Raw genomic sequence first — 27,545 nt, forward strand, 5'->3', positions numbered from 1 at the left:
CTAATCCTAACAAGGAATAGGCTGACTCTGATTGTTTACTTTCCTGTCTACGGCTATGCTGTAATGAAACAAATAATATTAACAGCCCCTGTGTCATCTAATTTTACAAATGCCAAATATCACGTAGTATCCATTACTCAGATAAATAATACAAAATGTAAATTGGCATTCTATATTAAAGGTTCCAAGTCTGAAGTACCCAATTTTCTGAGATAATTAGGAAAAAAAATCAATTACTCTAAGGATTATTTTTCACATTCCTAAAACTATTAGTCTTTGAATAAATAAAAGTCACTTCAAACACATATACAATACAAACTAATGAATACATTAGAAATTCTTGAACATTTTAAACACTCAAGCGAGAGAAAAATATTACTAGTGAAAATAACTTATGACGGCATCATATTAACTCTTAATGTACAGTACGGATTTACAAGAAAAAGTGTAGTAAAAATTAACACTGAGGTCACTTTATGTAAGTTAAGATTGTGATCCTTCAAAGGACATTCAATCCTTGCTTTTCATAAGCATTTTTGGGTTTTGGCTTTATAATAAATATGCAATAAATATCTGCAGTACATTGTATATGTAAAGAGCTTATCTTTCTCCATTTGAAAGTCTTTCTCCAGAGTCATAATGTCTTAGAGGTATCCCAGTGAGCGGGGAATTGGGATTTTGCAGCAAATCCATTAATAAAGCAATCTTATCATCTATGTGCTCCTGGAGTTTACATATTCGCTGATCAATGTAGTCCACGAGTTTCTTTTCTATCAGTTCCATATTTTTAGAAAGAATCTTTTCCAAGTAGGAACAAACAGGTTGCTCTTCCATTCTAAAAACCAATTAAGACAAATACATCAATCTTTCCTAACATAACAAAAATAACCAAGCTATATAATAAGCAGCCAACATACATGGCTGAAATTTGTGTTCTCAACTGTGCTGTATCCTTACAGTAGACTCCCAGGTTCCAATCTAAGTAAACAACAGGTGACCATAGTCCTGAATGCCCAACACATTCTTAAACTCTTTTACTAAGTATATAATTGAAATGGAAATATAAAAGTGAAGATGAACCCTTCAAGAACAATCCTTTAGAAAGGGTCTTTTTGATATTGAGCTCCAAATCAAAACTGTTCTTGACCAGTTTTTTTATGAAGTCAATATGTTGTGCTTGTGGCTCACACCTGTAATCCTGGCATGCTGGGAGGCCAAGGCAGGTGGACTTCCTGAGCTCACAGGTTCAAGACCAGCCTGAGCCAGAGCAAGACCTCACCTCTAAAAATAGCTAGGCGTTGTGGCAGGTGCCTATAGTCCCAGCTACTTGGGAGGCTGAGGCAAGAGGATCTCTTGAGCCCAAGAGTTTGAGGTTGCTGTGAGCTGTGACGCCATGGGACTCTACTGAGGCGATCAAAAATAAATAAATAAAATAAAGGGTCCACTCAAGAGCTAGAAACCACAAAAGCTGTTTGTCTGGGTGGTGCCCGTAGCTCAGTGGGTAGAGCACCGGCCACATATACCAACATTACTTGTTTTTTTGGTTTTTTTTTTAAGACAGAGTCTCACTTTGTCACTCTTGGTAGAGTGCCATGGCATCATAGCTCACAGCAACCTCAAGCTCTTGGGCTTAAGGGATTCTCTTGCCTCAGCCTCCCAAGTAGCTGGGACTACAGGCACCTGCCACAATGCCCGGCTATTTTGTGTTGTTGCCGTTGTCATTGTTGTTTAGCAGGCAGGCCAAGTTCGAACCCACCAGCCCTGGTGCATGTGGCCAGCGCACTGACCACTTACCTACAGGTGCCAAGCCCTAATACTACTTGTTAAAAAGATTATCCATCCTCCATTGACTTATTTTACAGCTTTGTTAAAAATCAGTGTATGTGTGTCGACCTATTTTTGTGCATTCTATCCATCTGTGTGTCTATCCCTTTGTCAATACCACTCTTTTGACTACTGTAACTCTACATCTTGAAATCAAGTAGTGATTCCTCTTACTTTACTTTTCCTTTTCAAAATTGTGTTTTCTAGTTTCTTTACCTTTCCATTATTTTAGAATTTTCCATTTCCACATTTTAGAAATCTTATCCATTATTTATAAAAAAAATCTTACCACTACTGATAGGAAGTACATTTACCTTATATTATCAACTTAGGGAAAATTGATGTTTTTACTATGTTGAATCTTCAAATCCATGAACATGGTTTGTCTCATTTTCTGAGGTCTTTATTTCATCAGGATTTTATAATTTTCAGTCCACAGATCCTATACATGTTCTGTTAGAGTTATATAATTTTTAAGTATTTTATTATGTTTATAGATGTGTATATTTTACATGTATTTACATGGCCAATTTTTTGGCGTAATGTAGTTTTGATAACATTTCTTATTTCATGTTGGTTGAGTTTGATAGTTTGTAGTTATTGAGGAATTAATCCATTTCTTCTTTTTATTATTATTAAATCATAGCTGTGTACATTAATGCGATCATGGGGCACCATACACTGGTTTTATAGACCGTTTGACACATTTTCATCACACTGGTTAACGGAGCCTTCCTGGCATTTTCTTAGTTATTGTGTTAAGACATTTACATGCTAATCCATTTCTTCTATCAAATGTATAAGCATAAAGTTTTTTTTAACGTTCCTTTATTATCTTTTTGTTTGTTTGAGACAGAGCCTCTTTCTGTGGCCCCTGGTAGAGTGCAATGGCATCATCTTACCTCATTCCAACCCCAAACTGCTGAGCTCAAGGGATCCTCCTGCCTCAGCCTCCCCAATAACAGAGACTACAGGAGTACACCCACCATGTCTGGCTAATTTTTTAATTTTCTTTTTATTATTTTTATTTTATTTTTAGAGACGGGATCTCACTCTTGCTCAGGCTGGTTCAAAATCCTGAGCTCAAAGGATTCTTCTGCCTCCACCTCCCAGAGTGTTAGATTATAGGGGTCACCATGCCTGGTCTCCTGATATTTTTAATGACCTTAGGGTCTCTAGTGATTCCCTATTATATTTGTGATACTGGTGATTTATGTCATTCCTCTTTTTAAATCTTTGTCACTCTTGCTAGAAAGTAATCAATTTTATTAAAATGTTCAAAAACCAGCTTTTTGCTTGTATGATAGTTATTTTCCTGTTTTCAAGGGCACTGATTAATGCTCTTTATCATTTCCTCCTTTCTATTTGCTTTGGGTTCATTTTGCATGGCTTTTAAATTATAATTCCTATTTCTTTTCTTTTCTATTTTTTTTTTGGAGACAGAGTCTCAAGCTGTCGCTCTAGGTAGAGTGCCATAGCATCACAACTCACAGCAACCTCAAAATCTTGGGCTTAAGTGATTCTCTTGCCTCAGCCTCCCAAGTAGCTGGGACTACAGGCATAAATTCTATTTCTCTAATAGTTATAGGACTATTCAGACTATTTCATCTTGGTTGAGTTGTAATTTTGTGCTGTTGAGTCGAAAACTTTCCTCTTTTCTAATGTAATCATTCAGTGCTATAAATAGCCTTACCAACACTTTTTAACTGCATTCCCAAAATTTTGATCTGTTGTATTTTCATCCATTTCTATGTATTATTTTTAATTTCTGTTCAGATTTCTTCTTGAACCACAGATTTAAATGTGCAGTTTCTTTTCCATGTGTTTGGGAATTTTCTTCTTGTCTTTCTGTTACTGACTTCTAATTAGATTCATTTATGGTCATAGAATACACTTCGTATAATTTCAATCTTTTTAAATTTGGTTAAATTTACTTTCTGACTGAAGGTATCTGTGAATCTATCTATCTGTGAATCTTCCAGAGACACTTGAAAAAAACTGTATATCCTGCTATTGTTGTTATAGCCTTCTGCAAATGTCAATTTGATCCTGTTGGTTGTTAGTGGTGTTTAGTTACAAAATAATTGAACTCCCTCATTTTCGGATGAAAACTCTAAACTGAGGAAGATACTATGAGAAAAATATTATGGCAAAACGGTTAACTCAAAACTATGACCAGAGTCCTAAATTCCAGTCTAGAACACTATTCTGACACACTACGCCTATGGAAAGAATTAGCAACATCACAAACACTTACCTACCAAAATAAAGGATTAAGAGACTAGGGGAAAAGAGTTTGTATAATACAAACAATTATCCTAATACAGGTTATTATCATTCAGTAATTAACCTAGACCAAACATAAACAACAAGGAAGACCTTTTACAATGGCATCTTTAACATACCCAGGCAAAAAATAATACAAATGTAAATAAAAAAAAGTGAAGATTATGATTCCTATAGCTCTTCTCCATCCATACAAAATCACTTTCTACTCCAACTCTTAGCTTAGCTTATAATTATACCCCACACCCCTTCACACAATGCCTGAGAAGTGCGTAACATCTCTAGTCATAGGCGCTTCATTTCAGAGCAATCCATTCCACGGCGTAGCTATTTCCTGTAAGTATAATACAGTAAAATGTAAAAAGGAAGAAAAAAAAAAACAGCTGCTAAAATTTTCTCTGGAAACAGATTGTCAGGCAGTAATCACTGAGACAAATCAAATTCCTTCATCTGGTTCTCCCACCTACCAAATTTAAGCTACATTTGTCTTAAAATAATACTTACCCAACACCAAGAATGCCTTCACTGGACTTAGTGAGATTCTCTTTATGTCCCACACGGAGATGGTTAACTTGACTACACAAATTGTGGAGAAAAGGCAGCAACTCCGAATTAGGTATATTTGAATTGTCACTTGCTTTCTTTGGTAAGAAAGAAGATACTGCACTTTTAAGATCGTTTTCAAGAAGTGAGTGCTTTTGTGGCATAATTTTACATTCTTCAAGGTTTGTAAGATTCCCTTGATCAGGTGGCTGTGTACTTTTATCAATATAAAGTTTTAAGTTTTCAGTCATGTTTCCAGATGTCAATCCAGTTCTAAAAGGAAAAGGTGTAGAGGATGACTTGTCTAAAGCTCCTAAAGTAGATGATGATTGCAGCCCAACCATATGCTTGTATCCAGTATTTCCCAAAACAGACTGAAGCTGCTCTCCAAGGGGAATGCAATTCTAAAGAAGATAAATAAATAAACATTAACAGACATAATAACGAAGCCTAACTTTTAGAGTAGTTACTGTGAGTCAAGCACTGTGCATTCTTTTATTTGATTTCAAAACATCCTTATGAAGCAGATTACCATTACTAGCCTGATACTAAGTAAAGAAGACCAAAGCTAACGATGACCTGACCAAAGTAACACAGCTGGGAAGTGGCAGAACTGGGACACGAACCCAGGCTAACTTAACTCCAGAGCTTTTAAGCATTTCACTGTAGCTTTCCTAAAGAAAATATTAAAATACATACTAGCACACATAGTGAAATTACACTGACGTATTTTAATGTGTTCGCTACAACGGCCTCTTTAAATCATGCAATAAAATGTACTCTCAACTGAGTCGCAAGAATTGATAATTTTCTTAGAATTCAATTATATATTATGCCAAACTTTCAACAGATGATAAGCTACTCATTTTTACATAGTCATGTCTTTTGTAATGAGTTTTTCATGAGGCTACACAGATAGGTGTATTATTTAAAGTTGTACATTCTATGGGTGTATTTGTGGCACTTTCAAGAACTAAAATGTGCTACCACTTGACTGTGTTTGCTTTAAGAATTGCTGGGATAGTAAGAGTCATTTTTATAGCCCCAACTCAACTGCTTATGCTGTATTATTTCCAGAGAAGTTTCTGGCTTACCTTGTAGAGAAGGTTACAATATCTTTTATGTTAATTTTTCCACTACAGAAAGGCTAAGTACCTAGGCAAAGTTACTAGGCCTAAGTAACTCTTAAGGCATGTGGCTCTATTCTAAATTCAAAATATAGAAGTCTACTATAGATTCATATTAGGGGATAACATCCCATACTTATTGCTGTTCAACAGCTGATAAGAAATAGACCGAAACAAGTGACACTCAAGATCAGCTAAAGAAAGTCAGTTCATGTATTCATCTAGATATTCTAAAAAAGTATTGCTAGACTAAGCCAAGCCAACATTAATTTATTCAGTAAATATTTACCAGGAATTTACTCTGTACTAGGTATTATTTCAGGCACTGGAAATACAGCAGTGACAGAACAAATTAAAATTCCTGACCTTATGGCGCCTACATGACAGGAGAGTAGGAAGAGACAGACTACGCTGGAAGGAAGAAAGAAAATATATCATAGGGTGGAGGTGGTGATGAACACTTATAATGTCAAGGAGGAATTGTAATGTCATATCCCCATTCAACTTCTTTCAATCAACCACATCTTGAAAAAATGCTCTTTATAGAGAAATGTTAGCCTTTTGTCAATTTATCTTGTTTTGTCAAATTCAAATTTTGAATAAACCTGAATATTTGAATATTCCTGAAACAAGATAGATTATGCATAATTACATTTATAAAATGTTAACATTAGACAACTCTTCATAAGGTCAAAAAACTTTTACTCATTCATAATGGAAAAACTCATTTATTTCTCTATATTTCCATAAAACATATTATAGAAAAGTGACAAACCTAAACAAACCATAATGATATTTATACTAGAGTCAACGTCAAAATTATGGGTGACCATTAAGTAGGCAGAAAATTTAAATTGAAAAATCTAAATGTAAAGGTATTTGCTATGTAAAATTTTCTTTTCTAACAATGTATTCTGATTGTTCATAAGAAATGCACTGATTATAAAAACTAGTCATTTGTAAGACTGAAAATGGTATAGCAGTTATAAAAAAAAAAAACAAAAAAACAGTAGAGGTTCCTCAAAAAACTAAAAATAGAACCAGCACATGTACCAACAATTCCTCTGGGAATATATCGAAAGAACTGTGTCAGGATCTCAGAGAAGACATCTGCACTCTGGTCTTCACTGCAGCACTATTCACAAGCGCCAAGACACGGAAACAACCTCAATGCCATTAACTAAGGTAGTAAGAAAGAACATGTGGTGTACACACACAATGAAATACTGTTCAGCCTTTAAAGTGAAGGAAATCTTGTCATATGCAACAAAATGACACATCTGGAGGACATTACACTAAGTGAAATGAGCCAGTCACAGAAGGACAACCGATGCATGATTTCACTAACATGACTTACCTAAAATTGTTAAACTTGCAGAAACAGAGGGGAGAAGGGTGGCCGCCAGAGGCTGGGGGAAGGGGGAACAGGAAGCTAATAATCAATAGGCAGAATGTTTCGGCTCCATAAGATGAACAGGTTTTAGAAATCTGTCTAACACTCTGTCTGCAGTTAACAGTATCATATTGCACATTAAAGAATTTAAGAAGGTACAGCTCATGTTAAGTGTTCTTAACACAATGATGATATATCATATTTTCTGAGATGTGAGCTCTTTAGGTGATTTTTTTCTTTAGATTAAATATCGAGAAATTCACAGGTGCATCTACATGCCACTATAGGAAATGAACAAACCACTAGGGACTGGTAGCGATTCTTCTTTTTATGTGAGCTTTTTCAATTTTAACTTTTACTTATATATTGTTTTGTAAGCCATATCAAATCCTTTTGAAAGGAGTTGGTTAAATACTTTTTAGATAATTTAAAAGGCCTACCTTTGCCAGAATAATTTCACTTGTAGAAATTTACCCCCAAAAAATACATGACCCTAAACCCCATAAATACACCAATGTACAAAGCTATGACTTAATAAAAAATAATTTTTAAAAAAAAAGATACATGAACAAGCATGCAAAAATAGATGTTCAAGTTCCTTCTACATACCACATGCATGCTATCAAAAAAAACTGAAGAAACTTAAATAAACAGTGATGAAATAGAGAGCTGACTACCTACCAGAATATTCAGACAATCACAGGAAGGTTTTATTGCTTAGTCAGATGTATCTTTTTAAGTGAAAATATTACTTAGCAACATACACAACTGGAAAGCATTTAGACAGAATTGTGTCCATATATTTATACAAAGATATGTAAAAAGCTTCATGTATGTATATGTGTGCACATAAACTACACATGCTGTGAACAATGAGATTTCTGAAAAAGAGAAAAGAGTGCTATTGATGATTCTTACCCTGCACAGGCCTAGGCTAATGTATATGTTTGTGTCTTTATTTTTAACAAAAACATTTAAATAGTTAAAAAAAATACTAAAAACTTTAAAAATAGAAAAAGCGTGTAGAATAAGGTTAAAAAGAGTTTTTTGTGGCTGAGCGCCCATAGCCCAGTGGTTAGGGTGCCAGCCACATGCACTGAGGCTGGTGGGTTCGAACCCCACCAGGGTCTGCTAAAGAAAAAAAAAAGGAAAGCAAAACAGCTGGGCACTGTGACTGGCGCCTGTAGTCCCAGCTGCTAGGGAAGCTGAGGCAAGAGAATCGCTTGAGCCCAAGAGTTTGAGGTTGCTGTGAGCTATGATGCCACTGCCTTCTACAGAGGGCAACAAAGTGATACTCTGTCTCAATTTAAAAAAAAAAAGTTTTTCTGCAGCTAAATAATGTGTTTTAAATTAAGTATTGTTGTAAATGAGTCAATAAGTTTCAAAAATTCTTACTGGATTAAAGACCTAAACTTAAGACATGAAACTATAAAAATACTAGAAGAGAGTGCAGGGAAAACCCTTGAAGAAATTGGGTTGGGTGAGTTTTTTATGAGAAGGACCCCCCAGGCGATTGAAGCAGCTTCAAAAATACACTTTTGGGACTTGATCAAACTAAAAAGCTTCTGCACAGCCAAGAACACAGTAAGTAAAGCAAGCAAACAGCCCACAGAATGGGAGAAGATATTTGCTGGTTATGTCTCTGACAAAGGTTTAATAACCAGAATCCACAGAGAACTCAAACGCATTAGCAAGAAAAGAACAAGGGATCCCATCGCAGGCTGGGCAAGGGATTTGAAGAGAAACTTCTCTGAAGAAGACAGGCTGCAGCCTTCAGACATATGAAAAAATGCTCATCATCTTTAATCATCAGAGAAATGCAGATCAAAACTACTTTGAGATATCATCTAACTCCAGTGAGACTACCCTATATCACAAAATCTCAAGACCAGAGATGTTGGTGCGGATGTGGAGAAAAAGGAACACTTTTGCACTGCTGGTGGGAATGCAAACTAATACATTCCTTTTGGAAAGATATATGGAGAACACTTAGAAATCTAAAAATAGATCTGTCATTCAATCCTGTAATTCCTCTGCTGGGCATATACCCAGAAGACCAAAAACCACATCATAACAAAGATACAGCCAGAATCTTTATTGCAGCCCTATTCATAATTGCTAAGTCATGGAAAAAACCCAATTGCCCATCGATCCACGAATGGATTAACAAATTGTGGTATATGTACACCATGGAATACTATGCAGCCTTGAAGAAAGATGGAGACTTTACCTCTTTCATGTTTACATGGATGGAGCTGGAACATATTCTTCTCAGTAAAGTGTCTCAATAATGGAAGAAAAAATATCCAATGTATTCACCCCTACTACGAAACTAACTTAGGACCTTCACATGAAAGTTATAACCAAGTTACAACCTAAGAACTGGGGGAAGGGGGAAAGCGTGGGGAGGGAGGGGGGAGGTGGGTAGAGGGAGGGGGATTGAAAGGATCACACCTGTGGTGCATCTTACAAGGGTACATGTGAGCCTTGGCAAATGTGGAATGTAAATGTCTTGGCAAAGTAACTAAGAAAACGCCAGGAGGGCTATGTCAACTAATGAGATGAAAATGTGTCAAATATTCTATGAACCAAGTGTATGGTGTCCCATGATCATATTGATGTACACAGCTATGATTTAATAAAAAAAAAAAAAGAAAGAAAAAAATAAAAAAATAAACCAAAAAAAAAAAATTTAAAAATTTATAAAGTAAGGCGGCGCCTGTGGCTCAGTGAGTAGGGCGCCAGCCCCATATGCCGAGGGTGGCGGGTTCAAACCCAGCCCCGGCCAAACTGCAACCAAAAAATAGCCGGGCGTTGTGGCGGGGGCCTGTAGTCCCAGCTGCTCGGGAGGCTGAGGCAAGAGAATCGCGTAAGCCCAAGAGTTAAGAGGTTGCTGTGAGCCGTGTGATGCCACGGCACTCTACCCGAGGGCGGTACAGTGAGACTCTGTCTCTACAAAAAAAAAAAAAAAATTATAAAGTAAATATGTTACAATAAGCTAAGGTTAATTTATTATTGAAGAAAAAAATGTCTTAAAATGTAGTGGAGTGTAAAGTGCACCATGTTTATTAAATCTATAATTGTGGAACATTCTAGGCCTTCACATGCACTCACTGTTTACTCATTGACTTACCCAGAGAAGCTTCCAGTCCTGAAAATTCCATTCATAATTAAGTGCCCTATACAAGTGCACCATTTTAAATCTTTTATGTTTTACATTTTTACTGTAAAATCTTTTATATTTTTACTGTACTTCTTTTTCGAGACAGTCTTACTTTTTTTTTTTTTTTTTATTGAGACAGAGTCTCACTTTGTTGCCCTCAGTAGAGTGCTGTGGCGTCATAGCTCACAGCAACCTCCAACTCTTGGGCTCAAGCAATTTTCTTGTCTCAGCCTCCCAAGTAGCTGGGACTACATGTGCCTGCCACAATGCTGGGCATGTGGCTGGCGCTCTAACCACTAAGTACGGCACCTAGCCAAGACAGCCTTACTTTGTTGCCCTTGGTAGAGTGTCCTGTTGTCATAGGTCAAAGCAATCTCAAACTCTTAGGCTCAAGTAATCCTCTTGCCTCAGCCTCCCAAGTAGCTGGGACTACAGGCACACACCACAATGCCCACCTGCTTTTAGAGACGGGGGTCTGGCTCTTGTTCAGGCTGGTCTCGAACTCCTGAGCTCAAGCGATCCACGGGCCTTGGCCTTCCAGAGTGAGCCACCGCACCTGGCCTACTTTTTTCTTTTCTTTCTTTCTTTTTTTTTTTTTTTTTTTGGAGATAGAGCCTCAAACTGTCGCCCTGGTAGAGTGCCGTGGTGTCACAGCTCACAGCAACCTCAAACTCTTGGGTTCAAGCGGTTCTCTTGCCTCAGCCTCCCAAGTAGCTCGGACTACAGGCACGCACTGCAATGCCCAGCTTTTTTTTGTTGTTGTTGTTGCAGTTGTCATTGTTGTTTTTAGCTGGCCCAGGCCAGGTTCAAACCTGCCACCCTCAGTGTATGTGGCCAGTGCCCTACCCACTGAGCTATGGGCACTGCCCCTACTTTTACTTAAATTTTTTTTTTGTTTTTCTTTGAGAAAGAGTCTCATTTTGTTGCCCTCAGTTAGAGTGCTGTAGTCAGCAACCACAAACTCTTAGGCTCAAGCATTTCTCTTGCCTCGGCCTCCTGAGTAGCTGGGACTACAGGCACCCACCACAACGCCCGGCTATTTTTTTAGAGACAGGGGTCTCACTCTTGCTCAGGCTGGTCTTAAACTCATGACCTCCAGGGATCCAACTGCCTCGGTCTCCTAGAGTGCTCAGATTACAGGCGTGAGTCACTGCACCCAGCCCTTAATTTAAATTTTTTATTTTAGAGATTGAGGTCTCAACGTATGACCCAGGATGGTCTCAAACTCCTGGCCTTAAGCAATCCTTTTGCCTCCGTTTCCTGAGTAGCTGAGATTACAGGCACAAGTCATTCCATCCAGTGTTTTACTATACCTCTTCTATGGTAAGATCATGTTTAGATACACAAATACCACCATGTTATAATTGTTTATAGTATTCAACACAGGAACATACTCTACAGATTTGTAGTCTAGGACAACAGGCTCTAGGCACCATACAACTTATGGTAGGCTATACCAACTAGGTTTGTGAAAGTACACACTCTAAGTTTACACAATAATGCAATTATCTAAGGATACATATTCCAAAATACATCCCCATCGTTAATGGAGGCATGACTGTACACATACAGGTACTTGGATCCATGAACAAGATAGACAAGTGTCTGTATGCATGAAGTTTACACTTTAGTAAGATTAGCAAGCAATCACACATAAAAAACAAACTGATCAGAAGAGCACTGATGAAACTATGATACATGTATAGATCTGGAGGTACACATGACTTTAATCTGAGTGGCTGGGGAAAGTCTCATTAAAGATGTAACATTAGGCTGGGCCCGGTGGCTCATGCCTGTAATCTTAGTACTCTGGGAGGCCAAGGTGGGTGGATTGCTAGAGCTCATAAGTTCAAGACCAGCCTGAGCAAGAGTAAGACCCCATCTCTACTAAAAATAGAAAAACTGAGGCAAGAAGATCGCGTGAGCCTAAGAGTTGGAGGTTGCTATGAACTATGATGCCACAGCACTTTACCCAATGCGACAGCTTGAGACTCTGTCTCAAAAAACAAAAACAAAGGTGTAACATTAAAATGAGATCTGAATAATAAAAAAAAAAATACAGACACAAAAATACCACAAGGCAGGGGGTCTGGCCAGAGAACAGTTACAAGTACAAAGGTCCTAAGGAAGGAACGGATTTGGATATTTAGGGAATACACACATCAGAAAGTCTAGGTCAAAGTGCCTAAGGAAAGGTGGCTGAAGAGGCTGAGGAGACAGCAGGACCACGTCTGCAGAGGTCCGGGTAAGGAATCAGGATTTATTCTAAGTGTGGTAGGATTCAGTGGGGGAGATTACACAGGGGAAAGATGACACCTCTTCACTCTTTTAGATTATTCTGAGTAAACTGCGGACAATGGATTGTATCAGAGCAGGACCATGTAGGAACCCCCTGAGGCATTCAGGTGACAGTGGAGGAAAAAGAAAAGTACAGATTTCCTTCTTTTTTGAAACCCTCCTTTCTGCAGTTTTCTAGAGTCTTCAGCTCTCCTGGTTCTCTTAACTCTGCCCATACTCCAACACTTGTACTCACTGAATACTTATAGTATTTACAAGGAGTTCTTTACTTGCATTATTTAAACGTTCACATCAATACTGTGACCTTTCTAGTATTATTACTTAAATTCTGTATATGAAGAATTCACATTGACAAAATATCAACTTGCCAAACAGAGCAGAATAAAAGCACAAGAACCTGAAGTTGCTCTGCTTGACACCAAAACCTTCCTCTTGCTACTCTATCTTACTGCCTTCCGTGCTTCCTGTCCCCTTTTCCTCTCCCTGTACCCTCATGAAACACAGCAACACCCCACGGCTCTGTCTGTCTTGTTTCTGTCTTTATTGGCTACTAGGAACATACTGCTAAACCCCTCTTCCAGCCACTGAAGGTTCACATCACTTCTCCCAATCCTGTGTTTCCAAATGCTTACAACATCTATTTAACTAATGTTTAATCTAAAGCTAACTCTCACTGTCACCAAAATTAGACTCTTTTTCCATCCAAGTGTCCTCTTCCTTTGGGTTTCATTTATATATATTGACATCATCATATTCAAAAATGATTTCACATTTGCTTCTACTTTTCTCCCACATCACCGATGTTAAATTAGTTGTCAAGTTCCCATGGCTCCCCTGTTTTAGCATCTCACAATCCAGCATCACATTATGATGTCCAATCTCAGACCCTCATTAACCTTATCTGGATGAGGAAAATAACAAACAGCTGGTCTCTTTCCTCTAGTCTTATTTTCTTATTCACCTTACAAAAACAGTAGATTAAAATTTCTTGAAATATAGGTCAAAAACATTCACAAATTTAAAATAGTACTTGAAGCTCTCTGTATGCGCTCTAATCTACTGTAAACTTCCCGTCGCTTCTTTGCTCCAGAGACAAGACTGTGTTCATGTCTGTTATAACTACTTCTTTTAGCACAGAAGATTTTATCCTCCTCCTTTCTCTTTGTCTGAAAAGGTCTCCTTCTGAATTGACGTGCCTAATCCTACTCTTCTTCTTTGAAGGTCTAGATAATTTCCTTTAGTAAGCCTTTCCTAGTCTCCCTCATCACTACCTACTTACATGTTCTAGACTCCCGTATGCTGTAGACCAACTCACTATCTTTGCACTCTCAGAAGTGCTCAAACCTGTGTCTTATTCCCTGGGAAGATGCTTAATAAATATTTGGTAGACAAATGAGCAGATAAATTCATGAAAAAGTGTGAAGATCTATAGTCAAAACATTTTGTAAGAGGATAAATCTATAAAAATGTGAGTTTTACAAAACTAAAGATAACAGTTAAATTGGTAAAATTCAAAACCATTTTAAGTCACTGCATTTCCTTTTTAAAAGCCATCTTCTTGAAATTTTTTTTTTCCTTTTTTTTTTGTAGAGAGGGAGTCTCACTTTACCACCTTTGGTAGAGTGCCATGATGTCACAGGACTCACAGCAACCTCTGGCTCTTGGGCTTCCGTGATTCTCCTGCCTCAGCCTCCCGAGCAACTGGGACTACAGGCACCGCCACAACGCCTGGCTATTTTTTGGTTGCAGTTCAGCCAGGGCTGGGTTTGAACCTGCCACCCTCGGTATATGGGGCCCGTGCCCTACTCACTGAGCCACAGGCGCCACCCATCTTCTTGAAATTTTTAATAGTATCTGGAAAGAAATCCATTTCTTCTTACCTGCTGCTGTAATCTAACCATATTCATCAATTGCTGAGCTCCAGGTGATAATTTTGACCCCATAGACTCCATTATGCTTCGGACCTTGTCAAGGTCTATTCTTGATCCTAGAGCAGGACAGCTTTTTGACGAATTTGCCAAAACTGATGTTGTGTGTACCACAACTTTACTGATGAACACACATTGCTTTTCACCAAAGGACAGCAACTATTATAGAACAAAAAAGTTTCATAAAATAAGGATATTAAAAACAACCACCATTTAAGGTCACTTCTTGGCATTACCTAAACAAGGATGAAGTATTCAAGAACCTAAAACATTACCTTCAAGTGTAATTTTTCTCTAGAATAATCATAGAAAAAATTCCAATTTCTTGAGGCCCAGATGAACTGTTCAAACAAAAAAGTACTTTCAAAAACAAAGGACCAAATGGCCGGGCTTAGTGGCTCACACCTGTAATCCTAGAACTCTGGGGGGCTAAAGCAAGTGAACTGCCTGAGTTCAGGAGTTCAAGACCAGCCTGAGCCAGAGCGAGACCTCATCTCTAAAAATAGCCGGGTGTTGTGGTGGGCACCTGTACTCCCAGCTACTCAGGAGGCTGAGAAAACAAAAAAACTATACCACATGTAAAATAACAAAAGCAGAATAAGGTTTACTTACTTAGTTAACTTACTTAATTTACTTAATTCCTTAAAGAAATTAAAAATATAGTAGCCCTCTTTTATCTCTGGGGCTGCCTGAAACTGAAGACAGCACTGCATGCTACATGCACTATGTTTTTTCCTATACATTCATAACTAGGATAAAGTTTAATTTATAAATTAGGCACAGTAAGAGACTAACAACAATAATAAAATAATTATAACAGTATACTTTTTAAAAGCTATGTGAACATAGTTTTTCTCTCTAAAATACTTGATTGTATTGTATGCCCCTTCTTCACTGATTCTCAGCCTTTTGGCTAAGATCAAGTATACTCGCCCTTCTTGGGACGTATGAGATGATAAAATGCTACCTAATGAGATGAACTGAGGTGAACGACTGAGCATTGTGACTTAAAGTTAGGCTACGATGGACCTTCTGATGTTACGTATGGCTAACAAGTAACTAACAGGTAATGGCATACATACATTGGGTTCTATGTTACTAGACAGAGGGCCATTCATATCCCAGGCAAGAAGCAGCAGGATGGCGTGAGATTCCATCACGCTACTCAGGATAGAACACAATTTAGAACTTACAGATTGCTTTATTTCTGGAATTTTCCATTTAATATTTCTAGACCAAGGTCCACTGCAGGTAACTGAAACCATGGAAAGTGAAATTGCAAGTAAGAAGGGATACTGTATACTAACCTGAGACCTTAACATACCACGCTTTCCATGAATTACTTAACACAAAAGAAGGCTGTCCCTAAGTCCATTCTAAATGTTTGCTGAAATATTAAATACAGTTCAGTCTTTTAGAATTTAGAAATGTCAGAGAATGTCAAAATGTTGTATTAGAACTTGCTAGACAACACATAAAAAAGGTAAGTCTAAGAATGATTTTCTAACTTGTCAAAGAATACTTTAATTACTAAAGATTGGGCTTAGAATCTAGCTCTTCTGGCTTCTATCCCAGCTGTTTTTCCAATATTTTATGCTATCCGTATTTCTTTCTAAAAATCTTTTTTAGAGATGGGGTCTTGCTGTCACCTAGGCTGGTGTGTACTGATATGATCATTAATTCTCTGCAATCTCAAACTCCAGGGCTCTAATAATCCTCTCACCTCAGCCTCTGGGACTGTAAGTGTGCACCACGATGCCAGGCTAATTTATTTTTAAGGTTTTTTTTTTTTTTAAGAAATTTTAAGGTTTTTCTTTTTTTAAAAGAAATTTGCCCTGATTGATCTTGAACTCCCGCCTCAACTTCCTTAGTAATTAGGATTATAGGCATGAGCCACTATACCCCCTTTTGTCCGTATTTCTCAACCAAGAGGCATTTCATGTTGGATACTGACAAAAAGTTAGCAAAACTGAAAAGAACAGGCTGTAGAACCAGACAAATCTAAGTTTAAATTATGACTGGTACTCAAAACCTGTGTGACTGTGGGAAAATGCTAAACCTGAGTGAGGAGGAAAATAAGAGAGAATAAAATAACAATGACTTCACGTGGTTGCTGTAAGGATTATGTGTTAAAATTTCCACTGTCTACCACTATGTAAGTGCTTAAAAATTTGCTTCAGTGACAAGTCTTTAACTTTCATATACTATTGACCTAGAACAAGCTTTCACATATACTCTGGGGTTTCCCTGAATGAAATAATTATTTGCACTCCCATAAGAATAATTACTAAAAACATTCACCTTCAGAGACATGTAAATCCATGTCACACAAGGACATATGTCAATACAAATACTTGATCTAAAAACTCTTAAGTGTGGAAAAAAAAAAAAACTCTTAAGTGTGGAACCACTGACATGACTATCCTTGACAACTAAGGAAATGCATCATTAACTTCCTACCTCCCAACTTCTCTATTGTCCTTTATTCTTTTCGATCCCCCCTGCCTTTCTCATCAAATACAGTACATATAAGATCTGACAAATAAGTCTGTGAACTTATCCTAGAGAAGTGCTGGATACCTCACTGCTGAATATCACTGTGGTCACCTTCAAAGTCCCCCCCCTTGGGAAGCTCTGCACTGATGCCAATGCCCAGTCCACTCTTCAAAGCAATTGTGGAACTCTCTTTCTCTGGAATGGCCATCAAAGCTACTGTCATATTATACCTTGATGTCCTAAATGTCTTCCTTTCAATATTTCCTTTATCTTCAGGTAAAGAAAAATGTCACTGGGGACCAGATCAGGTGAGTAGGGAGGGTGTTCCAACACAGTTATTTGTTTACTTCATAGACAGTGTGCTGAGTGAGCTGGTGCACCATCATGATGCAAGAGCCACTGAGTTGTTGGTTAAGATTTTAAGATTTCCCTGTTTCTCTAGTGATTTTTACTTGGTCTGCTATGCTTCTCATAGTCAGCCGATGATTCTGATGCATAATTCAATGAATTTTTGCTTGTCGCTGGCCACCCTGACCTCTCTTTATCAGTCATGCTTTCTCTTTCCTCAGAAAAACATTTAATCCATTTGTATACTGCCATTTTCTTCATGGCGTTATCTCCATAAACTTGGGACTAACATGTTCCTGATTTCACTTCCACTCTTGCCACGTTTAAAAGAAATTTAACGTTTGTTACTTGCTAATTCAAGCTCTGACATTCTCACGGGGGCACACAAAAACATACAACAATAACAAATGCCACTCAGTAAGACACCACCACAGTTGACATGCACACAGCTGTGAGACACTGATACACCAAGGTTCTGAAACCTTACTGAGTAGTCTGTACAGTGCTGCAACATAAGCTCAAGGAGGCAAGTTCATGAACTTAATTGTCAGACCTCATATTTTACTAAGTCTGCTTATTATGTCTTACCCAACTAAAATACAAGCAACGTGAAGGCAAGCATTTACAGTTATTTTCTTATCACTAATTCCTAAATACGTTGTATATTATCTGGCATTAAGCGGCACTCTAGAATTTGCATGAATCAATCATTTTATTTAAATAGATTTAGAAACTTAATATGTACTACCCAAAACAAAAACATCTTTGAATAATCAGTTCTAACAATTTGCTATCTGCCTGCTATGAAAATCACTTTTTTCTTATAATAATTTCATATTCTTCTATAAGTAATAATGAGCACAGAATTATAGAGATAAAAAGAGAGTCCAAGAATTAATTTTCTTAAGCCACCAACATTTACCCATGAGGTAGATTAAATCAGGTGAAAAAACTTGACCAAGGTTAGACCACTTGTCCATGATGGAAATGAATTAATATTCAGGACTCAAGATTCCCAACTCAGTACCCTATCCCTAGATGTGATGACCTCAGTAAAATTCACCTTAACAGTATTTTTATGCTGAGGAACAGTACAATCCCTTCCACTTTTTGGTTCCCTTGCCTGCAACTTCTGTAATTCCCTTCTTGGTTGATAAATAGGGCCAAACTGTGTGTGGTTTTTTGGTATAAAGATGAAAAAAAAATGTTTTCTAGCTCAGTTTTCTAAGGTTTCAAAATATAGCACTTAATATTAATGATATGTTAACAATACTTTTCTGTAAGTTAAAAAATGGCTGCATTTAAAAGAAGATTTCAATGTTAAAAAGGGTTGATAGTTTTTTAGAAAAGTAATTTTTGGCTGAGTGTGGTGGCTCCCTGTAATCCTAGCACTGTGGGAGGCTGAGACAAGAGGATCCCTTGAGCTCAGGCGTTCAAGACCAGCTTAAGCAAGAGCAAGGCCCTGTCTCTAATAAAAATAGAAAAAAATTAGCTGGGTGTTGCTGTGGGTGCCTATAGTTCCAATTACTGAGGCTGGTGAGACAGGAGACTCACTTGAACCTTGGATTTTGAGGTTGTCAGCTAGGCTGACACTAAAGCACTCTAGCCAAAACAACAGAATGACACTTGTCTTCTTAAAAGAAAAAAAAAGTGATTTTTTTGCATGTTTACTAAGTGCTTCTGAACTAAAGCCAGAAACCTAGTTGGACTAATTATATTACTGTATTACCAAACCAGCAGGAAATAAGTATGAAAAGTACAAAAACAACTTGCCAAATTTGTTAAAATTTACTGAAAGCTTACCTTTATTTTACAAGCATGTGTAAAGGACTCCAATTTTAGATAATTTTTGTACAAAATGATCTTTTCATGTTCACTAAAAATAAAAAAGATTTTTTAAAATTTTCATACATTATCACTTTTAATCGTTCCACTCAAAAGTAAACATTTCCAGGATAATACTTAAATCCTAAAATTCAGTTTTTCTGCTGAGGCATAAAGTTGAAAGTCCTGTGAGAACTGAATTACTCTGCCCAAGGACTGCATCTACCGCTTACTAGCTATATAACAGAATTAAATTTGATAACATATATACAATTATGTAGCACAGAGAATATTTTAAAACTCAATAAACACAGTAATTATTTCCAATATGAAGGATTCATATTTTGGATTATATTAAAGACAGATTGGTGCAGAAATCTTTATTAAAAAATTATTAATTGTAACAGTCTTCCAAGAAGAGGATGTGTTCAAAGTTCCACCCTAATTGCCAAATTAACTTTTGGAAAACAGACCCCCATGAGTTAAACGAGAGAGACAAAAAACTTAGCAGAACTTCATCATCCTATTAAAACTCTTCCACTAACTAGCTCTAACATTCTATCAATTCACCTCCACACTATTAGTTCTAAATTTCCCTATTTATAAAAATAATTAAGGGCTCAGTATGGTAATCTCAGCACTCTGGGAGGCCAAGGTAGAAGGATCACTTGATCCCAGGAGTTTGAGGCTGCAGTGAGCTATGATCTGGCTACTGAACTCTAGCCCAGGTGACAGAGCATGTCTCTGTCTCCAAACAAAACAAACTAGTCTAATTTAGACTGACTATAAATATGATCCCTTAATAGTCTAATCTGCTATATTGTCTTTGAATTTTTTTTAAAAAGTTGGTTTTTTTTTTTTTTCCTTCTCTCTCTAAAGTATGGTCCCTGTGGCAGAGAATCAAGAACCTCACTAGAAAAGCTGTGGAAAATAAAAATACTGATTCAGAAGAACACTTTCACTTGTACAAGAACACTTTCACTTGTACAAACCTGTCATCCAGGACAGCACCAACACTTTTGCCCCTACTGGTTCCACAGTACTCCTCTCCTAAGTAAACTTCCATATTTCTTGCAGAACTTAAAATGCCAACAGAAACGATTTCTTCAACTCCGTTGGGGTCATACTTTAGGAAGAGGAAGCAGGGGTTTTCATCTTGGCTGCACAGGCTTCTCTTCAAAATCACTAGACTCTGGCTGAGAAGAAAATTGGCAAAAACATTATATAGTATAGTTCTCTGAACACTGTTCAAAACCCACTTACTCACCAAGCCATGGACATTTCTACTAACTCACTTCCACTTGCCCTTGAGGTCCAAGCACCCCACAAATACAGAATTCATAAAGAAATGTAGGCTTAAGACATCAGGGCTTTCCCCTTTCTTTCTTCTCCCAGTGATTGACCTTCTACTCTATTGATTCTCATATAATTACATAAATTTACTGGACGCTCACCGTGTGCATACAAGAGTGGGGAAGAGAAGGCGATAAAAGACAAAAGCCTATCCTTTTCAAATTTAAGTTGATGGCGCTCCTCTAGAGTCCGCCTTTTCAAGAAGCCTGTTTTAGTCGACAGAAAGATTATTTGCTTGGGGGTAGATGGGCAGACTGATTTCAGTATAACTGACGAGCTGTCAAGCCTGACAGAGGGGGACATTTATGACATTCCGAACGTCCAGGTCACCTTTCCCCGCTCCCCGGAGCCCCCAGCTCGTACACCCAGAGCCGCGGCTACTTCGGGGCCGGATCCACCCCGACCTCGGCCCCACCAAGCAGCCGCCGCTTCCCCGCACAGAGCCGGCACCAATTCCGCTCTCGGACCCTGGCGCAGACCCTCTCCCCTCGCGGCCCTCCTCCCCCAGGAGCGTGGCTGTCACCCAGAGCAGCAACCCCCGCCCCGGCCCGGCGCACCCCGAAACAGGCGGCGCTGGCAGTTCCTCGCAATCAAAGTCATGGGCTCCGAGACCAGCCTGGGTGAGACTTTGGATTAGGGCACCGCGTGCGGCAGGCCACGAAGAGGCCAGCGTCAGACCGCGGGTCACTCCCGCGACCTCAGTCCGGGTCTCCATTGTGCCGCCTCCAGCCAGGCCAGCCCCGCCCCGGAACCTCTCTTCCAGGGCATGAGTTTCCGCTAGGGCAGCGTGGAAGTGAGGAAGCAGAGCGACTTCCGGCTCGCTGAGCTTCAAATACCCGCCGCCTGTGGCTTTTGTGGGGAGAAACGCAGCTAGCGTGGGGACGCATGCGCAAGCCATCAGGCTTCGGGGACGGCGTTCAAAATCAGCCCTGCAGAGGGAGAGAGAGAGAGACAGAGATGAAGGGTGGAGCATGTGCATCTACAGTCCCTCCAGCACCGGGGAGACTGCGCAGGCGTGGAGAACTCCGAGTGGGCACGAGGACGAGTTTTCGACGTTGGTCACAGGGGACCTGCGCGCGAGGCGGACGACAGTTAATGGGGAGGGCGGGTCCAATGAGGGGCGTCTGTAGTCAGGTAGGTGTGGTCCTGTAGCTTCTCGAAGCCTTCGGGATCAACTCCCGGCCTAGTTCATCTCTTCCGAGGACTCCGGGGCTTTTCCCGCCTCCAGCCCCAGGGGTGTTTGGCTTTGGGGGCCGCTAGCGCAGAATGCAGAGAAGTGGGAGATAATAACTTCCCAGATGCCGTGTAGGATGGGAATGTGGACGGTGTGCCCCCCGCCCCCACAGTCCTCTTCTCGTAGAGGTGTGCGCAGATTCTTTTTCATCTTTTGAAAGAAAAAAGAAATTAGATTACAGAATAGGCGATGTCGGAGTTCCAAAGTTGTGTTTAAGCTGGTAGTTTCCAGAAAATAACGTTTTTGATCACCTATAATCTACCGTCATCTCAGAACTTTGTTTTGGGTTCATGATTAAGTGCAAATTAGTTTTTTGCTTAAGTTTTCATTTGAGTTTGGATATTAGGACATGTGCCCTCTAGTTATAAATAAGAACAGAGTGATCTTTTGCATTCTTTTTCCCTATGTTGGGTGGGAAAAATGATGACTTCATGTATGGTAAGTAAATTCAACCTAATTTGAAACAGAAAACCCACCAGAAGCCTAATACATAAAGAATACAAAAAAGATTCAAATCCCTGATTGTGAAGGTCCTAGTTGGCAAAGATCTTTTTAATACTCTAGACTCCGTCCAAGTTGTCTTCATTGTTTCTGTTCTTCATTGTTTCTGCCCTACTTCCTGTGGTCATAAACTAACTCTGATCCATGTTAACATTTGTGGACAGTCTAAAGGAAAATAGACTGTTCTTCAGAAACACTAATCTGCAATTTCATGAGCAAGATCAGTATTGAAAACTAGATTTTGACTTCTTTAAATAAAGTAGAATGACCAGGAATAGAAAACTTAAAGAGTCCTACAGTCAACACTTTATTCCCATATACCCAGTAAATCACTAAGTCTTCATTTTCTTTTCTTTTTTTTTTAGACAGAGTCTCACTTTGTCACCCTTGCTAGAGTGCCCTGATGTCATAACTCAGAGGAACCTCAAACACTCAGGCACAAGTGATCCTCTCTGTCAGCCTCCTGAGTAGCTGGGACTAATAGGTTCTCCCCACAACACCAGCTATTTTTAGAGACAAGGTCTTGCTCTGGTTCAGGCTGGTCTGGAACCTGTGAGCTCAGGCAATCCACCCGCCTAGGCCTCCCAAGTGCTGGGATTACAGGCATGAGCCACCTTGCCCAGCTAAGTCTTCATTTTCCTAAAGAAAAACTTTCGTATCTTTCTTCATCTCCGCTGCTTCTATTTCCAAGCACCAGCTTTAATCTGAACAATTTCAGAAGTTCCTTTTCTAGTCATTGGCCTTGATTCTCCACCTCCATTTCTTTCTCTGCACTATCCTACGTTCCTTGTGGTACTTGATGCTCTTGATTGAATCAAGAACATCTTCACTCAGCATGGCACACAAAGCCCTTCCTGCTCTGCCCCCTGCCTGCCTCCCACCTAAACTGCCATTTCTTTTTGTTACCGAACACACAAAGGTGGTTCACTGTTGCCCCCTGCACAGGAAGCCAATTCTGAGATGAGGCTTGTCAAGGAGGAAAGGATTTATTTCAGAGGACATGTCAGCTGGGATGGGGAGGCACAGGGTTAAGGGGGTTTTATGGAGGTGAAAATGAATAATTAATAGAGGACACATACTCCTTGTATGTTTGGGGTGGAGTGCAGGGCACAAGGTGCAGTGAGGACTCATGATGATTCATATATCCCATGAACAGAAAATGGTTCTGGTCCCTCCCCAGGGTGGGAGTTTTAGTTTTATAATGAGCTAGGGGTTAATACTGTTCAGCCTTGTGTACAGGCTCAGTGGCTCTCGGTCACAATCTGCCCTGGTATATCGCTTATCTTGACTTTCTCCAGACAGACATTCTGGTAGAGTAAGGCGCTGTAGTTATCTCAGGGCTGCAAAGAGGTTCTGCTGTTTCCTGGGAAAAACTCAAAGAAATTGTATCAGTTAACAAAAAAATACAAAGTTCTGTTCAACAGTTTGTACTGAGACCCCTCTGTCTCTTCTCTACTTTTCTAAGAGAAAGTGGCCTACTTTGCTAGGCCACTGAAGCTGAGATAATGCTGTTTCATCCCTGTTCAGGCAAGGAGACTCAGCTGCCTGCTTCAGTTCTAATGTGAACACTAGAAACTCCTTTGGAACATGAGACAGCTAAGACACTAGAGAACTGTAAAATTTTGTTATGAAACTGGTCACATTTTCTTGCTTATTCAAAACCAAGCTGACCTTCACTTTGCTATAGAATTAAATTAATTCCTCTGTGCTACACTTAGACTTTGTAAGTATTATAATTCCCTTTTGATCTCAGACTTTGTCAGTTGACATATTTGTGTTCCCTGAAATTAGAAATAATTCTGTGCCCAGTGGAGGTGTTGAATACAGATTTGTTGTATGGAATTGATAGGCTAGTGAGAGTTAGCTGATAGCCAAGAGGAGAAAAAGGCAAAACTAATAAATTCAGTTTTACAGTTTTTCAAAGGCTGGATAGTTATGTTTCAGCGCTGACCACAATCTTTTTTTTTTAAATTATCCTACATTAACCTTCAAGTAATGACCTCAACCTTAATATGACAAATTGCTCTTGTCATGAATTGCAAATGATTATTTGCTTTATTTTTCATCTTGAAATAAATCATAAAATAAATGTTGGAAGCTTCCCACCAATATCACCAAGATAAACTATGCAATTTGGAGCCTTACCTATTTTGAGCCTTCTGCTGTAGTTTATGGGTATGTAAGAATTCAGTATTCTCTTTAAGAGCATATTTCAAATCTGTTTTCAGCATATGAGCCAACATACATTTGAAAAGAACATTTTGGAAGAAAACGACTTAGGGTAGTGGTTCTCAACATTCCTAATGCTGCGACCCTTTAATACAGTTCCTGTGGGTCGCGACCCACAGGTTGAGAACCACTGACTTAGGGTATTAATTTTCTTGAGCATATTCATTTAGTAATGCCACAGTTTAGATTTTTTAATGATCTTAATTTTACATAAAGTAAGTTCTTACTGTGTATGAACTACCCTTTACCCAGAAGTATACTTCCCAGAAAGGTGGTTGTTGGAACTTAACTTCCCTTTCAGCTATTTGGGGTTTCCCTTCTCCTCTCCCTTTTTTACAGGTCCCAAAGTTGCCAGAAATTCCTTCTCACCCTACCTCATTGCTGGGCCTGCAGTTAAGGAAGTAATGGAAAAGAAAGACCTCACGATCTCTTCCCCATCTTCATTTATGGGTACCCACTCTACCTAATAACCACTGTTCTGGTTAACAACATTGGATTCTGTATGGTTTTCATTACAACCTTTCTGAGGAAATGTAGAAATGTCACAGAGTTTCCTGAACTATAAATGAGTCTCTGACATCTATGATTATCACCTATGTGAAACACTTTATCCTAAAACTGTTATATAGTGAAGGGTTAACTAAGGATGTCTAAGAGATTCAAACCCTGCAGCTTCCACAGTAGCTGGCTTGTGACCAGCTCCAGGGAGATAACCTGTAACCCACTGGAATGCCTTTCTTTCTTTTTTTTTTTTTTTGTAGAGACAGGGTCTCACTGTACCACCCTTGGTAGAGTGCCATGACGTCACACGGCTCACAGCAACCTCTTAACTCTTAACTCTCTTGCCTCAGCCTCCCGAGCACCTGGGACTACAGGCGCCCGCCACAATGCCCGGCTATTTTTTGGTTGCAGTTTGGCCGGGGCTGGGTTTGAACCCACCATCCTCGGCATATGGGGCTGGCGCCCTGCTCACTGAGCCACAGGCGCCGCCCTGGAATGCCTTTCTTGATTAGAGTGTCCTTGTATACCTAGTGTCCTTGGACCCCACCAGCGAGCTTATATTACCAGTATAATGTATGGTGAGCGGCCACACTGTATCAGTTTGAGCTATGGAGGGCTAAAGACTGGGTGTTGCATACCTCCATGACTAACCCACAACATAAACCTTAGACACCAATGCTCAGATGAGCCTTCTTGGCTGTCACACATCATTGCCGGAAGAATTAAATGCCATCCATACAACTACGCTGGAAGTGGACAACTGGCAGCTTGCTCATGGTCTCTCCTGGATTTTCCACCATGTGCCTTTGCTATGCCAATTTGAATCTGTATTCTTTCACTATAGTAAACCATAACCAAGAAGTAAGTGCTTTGAGTTCTATAAGTCCTATAAGCAAATTATTTGTTCTATAAGCAAATTATTGAAATTGAGAGTGGTTGTTGGATCCCCTGATCATCAGTATATGTCAAGAGTTGGAGGCTGGGCTCAGTGGCTCATGCCTGTAATCCCAGCACTCTGGGAGACCAAGGTGGGTAGATTGTCTAAGCTCACAAGTTAAAGGCCAGCCTAAGCTAGAGTGAGACCCCATCTCTAAAAATAGCCGGGCATTGTGGTGGACACCTGTGGTCCCAGCTACTCGGAGTTAGAGATTGCTGTCAGCTATGACACGAGGATACCCTACTGGGAGTGACAAAATGAGACTCTATCTCAAAAAAAAAAAAAAAAGAGTTGGATATTCCCATTAGTAACAGCAATTGATTTTCAGTGGGGAAGTAATTAAGAGTTTTATTGGTGGACTGTGTGTCTTTTTTTCTTTTTTCATTTTTTTGAGACAGAGTCTTGGTCTGTTGCCCTCGGTGCTATGGCGTCACAGCTCACAGCAACCTCCAGCTCTTGGGCTTAGGCGATTCTCTTGCCTCAGCCTCCGAGTAGCTGGGAATTCAGGTTCCCGCCACAATGCCCAGCTATTTTTTTTGTTTGTTTCAGTTTGGCTGGGGCTGAGTTTGAACCTGCCACCCTCAGTATATGGGGCTGGTGCCCTACTCACTAAGCCACAGGCACCACCCTGTATATGTCTTTTTAAAAGAATTCCTTGGTACTCTTACATGCTTTTCCTGCATCCCTACCTCTGTCTACATCACTACCCTAGAATCTTAGTAAAGACAGTAATTTAAAGTTAGAGGAAAAAAATTTTTTTTTTCTGAGAGTCTCAAGCTGTCGGCCCTGGTTAGAGTGCCGTGGCGTCGTAGCTCACAGCAACCTCCAACTCTTGGGCTTAAATGATCTTCCTTTCTCAGTTACCTATTTTTAGTAGAGACAGGGTCTCGCTTTTTGCTCAGGCAGGTCTCAAACCCATGAGATCAAGCAATCCACCCACCTTGGCCTCCCAGACTGCTAGGATTACAGGAATGAGCCAAGAGGAAAATATTTTTAAATACAGAGATAGGTGTTAGGAATCACAGAACCATGCCTTACTGCTAAATATGTGGCCTTATAACAAAGTCCTTGTGGCCAAGCACAGAGGCTCACGCCTGTAATCCCAGCACTCTGGGAGGCTGAGGCAGGTGGATTGCCTGAGCTCACAGGTTTGAGACCAGCCTAAGCAAGAGTAAGACCCAGTCTCAAAAAATAGCCGGGCATTGTGGTGGGTGCCTATAGTCCCAACTACTCAGGAGGCTGAGGCAAGAGCATCATTTGAGCCCAGGAGTTTGAGGTTGCTGTGAGCTATGATGTCAAGGAACTCTATTAAGGGCAACAAAGTGAGACTCTGTCTCAAAAAAAAAAAAAAAAAAGAAAAAGAAAAGTCCTTAACACTTGGGGTTTGGGACCCCTTTTCACTTTGAAATTTTTAAACACTACTTTGGTTTATATGGGTTTTACCTTTTTAATTAAAAATATTCTTGTTTGGTCCACAATAATGTACACTAATGTGAATTAATACAATAAAGAATTGACTAAATAGGTAACCACAAGTAACATAGTATGGAAAAATCCACT

At 39.3% G+C, this 27,545-nt stretch overlaps 1 protein-coding gene across 1 annotated transcript; it reads right to left on the minus strand.

Moving 5' to 3' along the window:
- Positions 1-538: 538 nt before the first annotated feature.
- C3H10orf88 (chromosome 3 C10orf88 homolog) lies at positions 539-22,306 on the minus strand. Its single transcript, XM_053585719.1, has 6 exons — positions 21,141-22,306; positions 20,223-20,426; positions 19,210-19,282; positions 14,515-14,721; positions 4,615-5,057; positions 539-835 (listed from the first exon to the last, which is right to left on the minus strand). The coding sequence occupies exons 1-6, from the start codon at positions 21,560-21,562 to the stop codon at positions 601-603; spliced, it is 1,584 nt and encodes a 527-aa protein (XP_053441694.1). The 5' UTR covers positions 21,563-22,306; the 3' UTR covers positions 539-600.
- Between the last annotated feature and the right edge of the window lie 5,239 nt (positions 22,307-27,545).

The sequence above is a fragment of the Nycticebus coucang genome, chromosome 3, assembly GCF_027406575.1.
Source record: "Nycticebus coucang isolate mNycCou1 chromosome 3, mNycCou1.pri, whole genome shotgun sequence".
Lineage (NCBI taxonomy): Eukaryota > Metazoa > Chordata > Mammalia > Primates > Lorisidae > Nycticebus > Nycticebus coucang.

Coding starts and splice junctions, on each gene's coding strand:
- C3H10orf88 (XM_053585719.1), bottom strand. CDS start 21,562: ATGCACATGCTCCACCCTTCATCTCTGTCTCTCTCTCTCTCCCTCTGC. Junction 19,283..20,222: donor GGTGCTGTCCTGGATGACAG/GTTTGTACAAGT, acceptor TTTTATTTTTAG/TGAACATGAAAAGATCATTT. Junction 14,722..19,209: donor CACATGCTTGTAAAATAAAG/GTAAGCTTTCAG, acceptor GTTCTATAATAG/TTGCTGTCCTTTGGTGAAAA.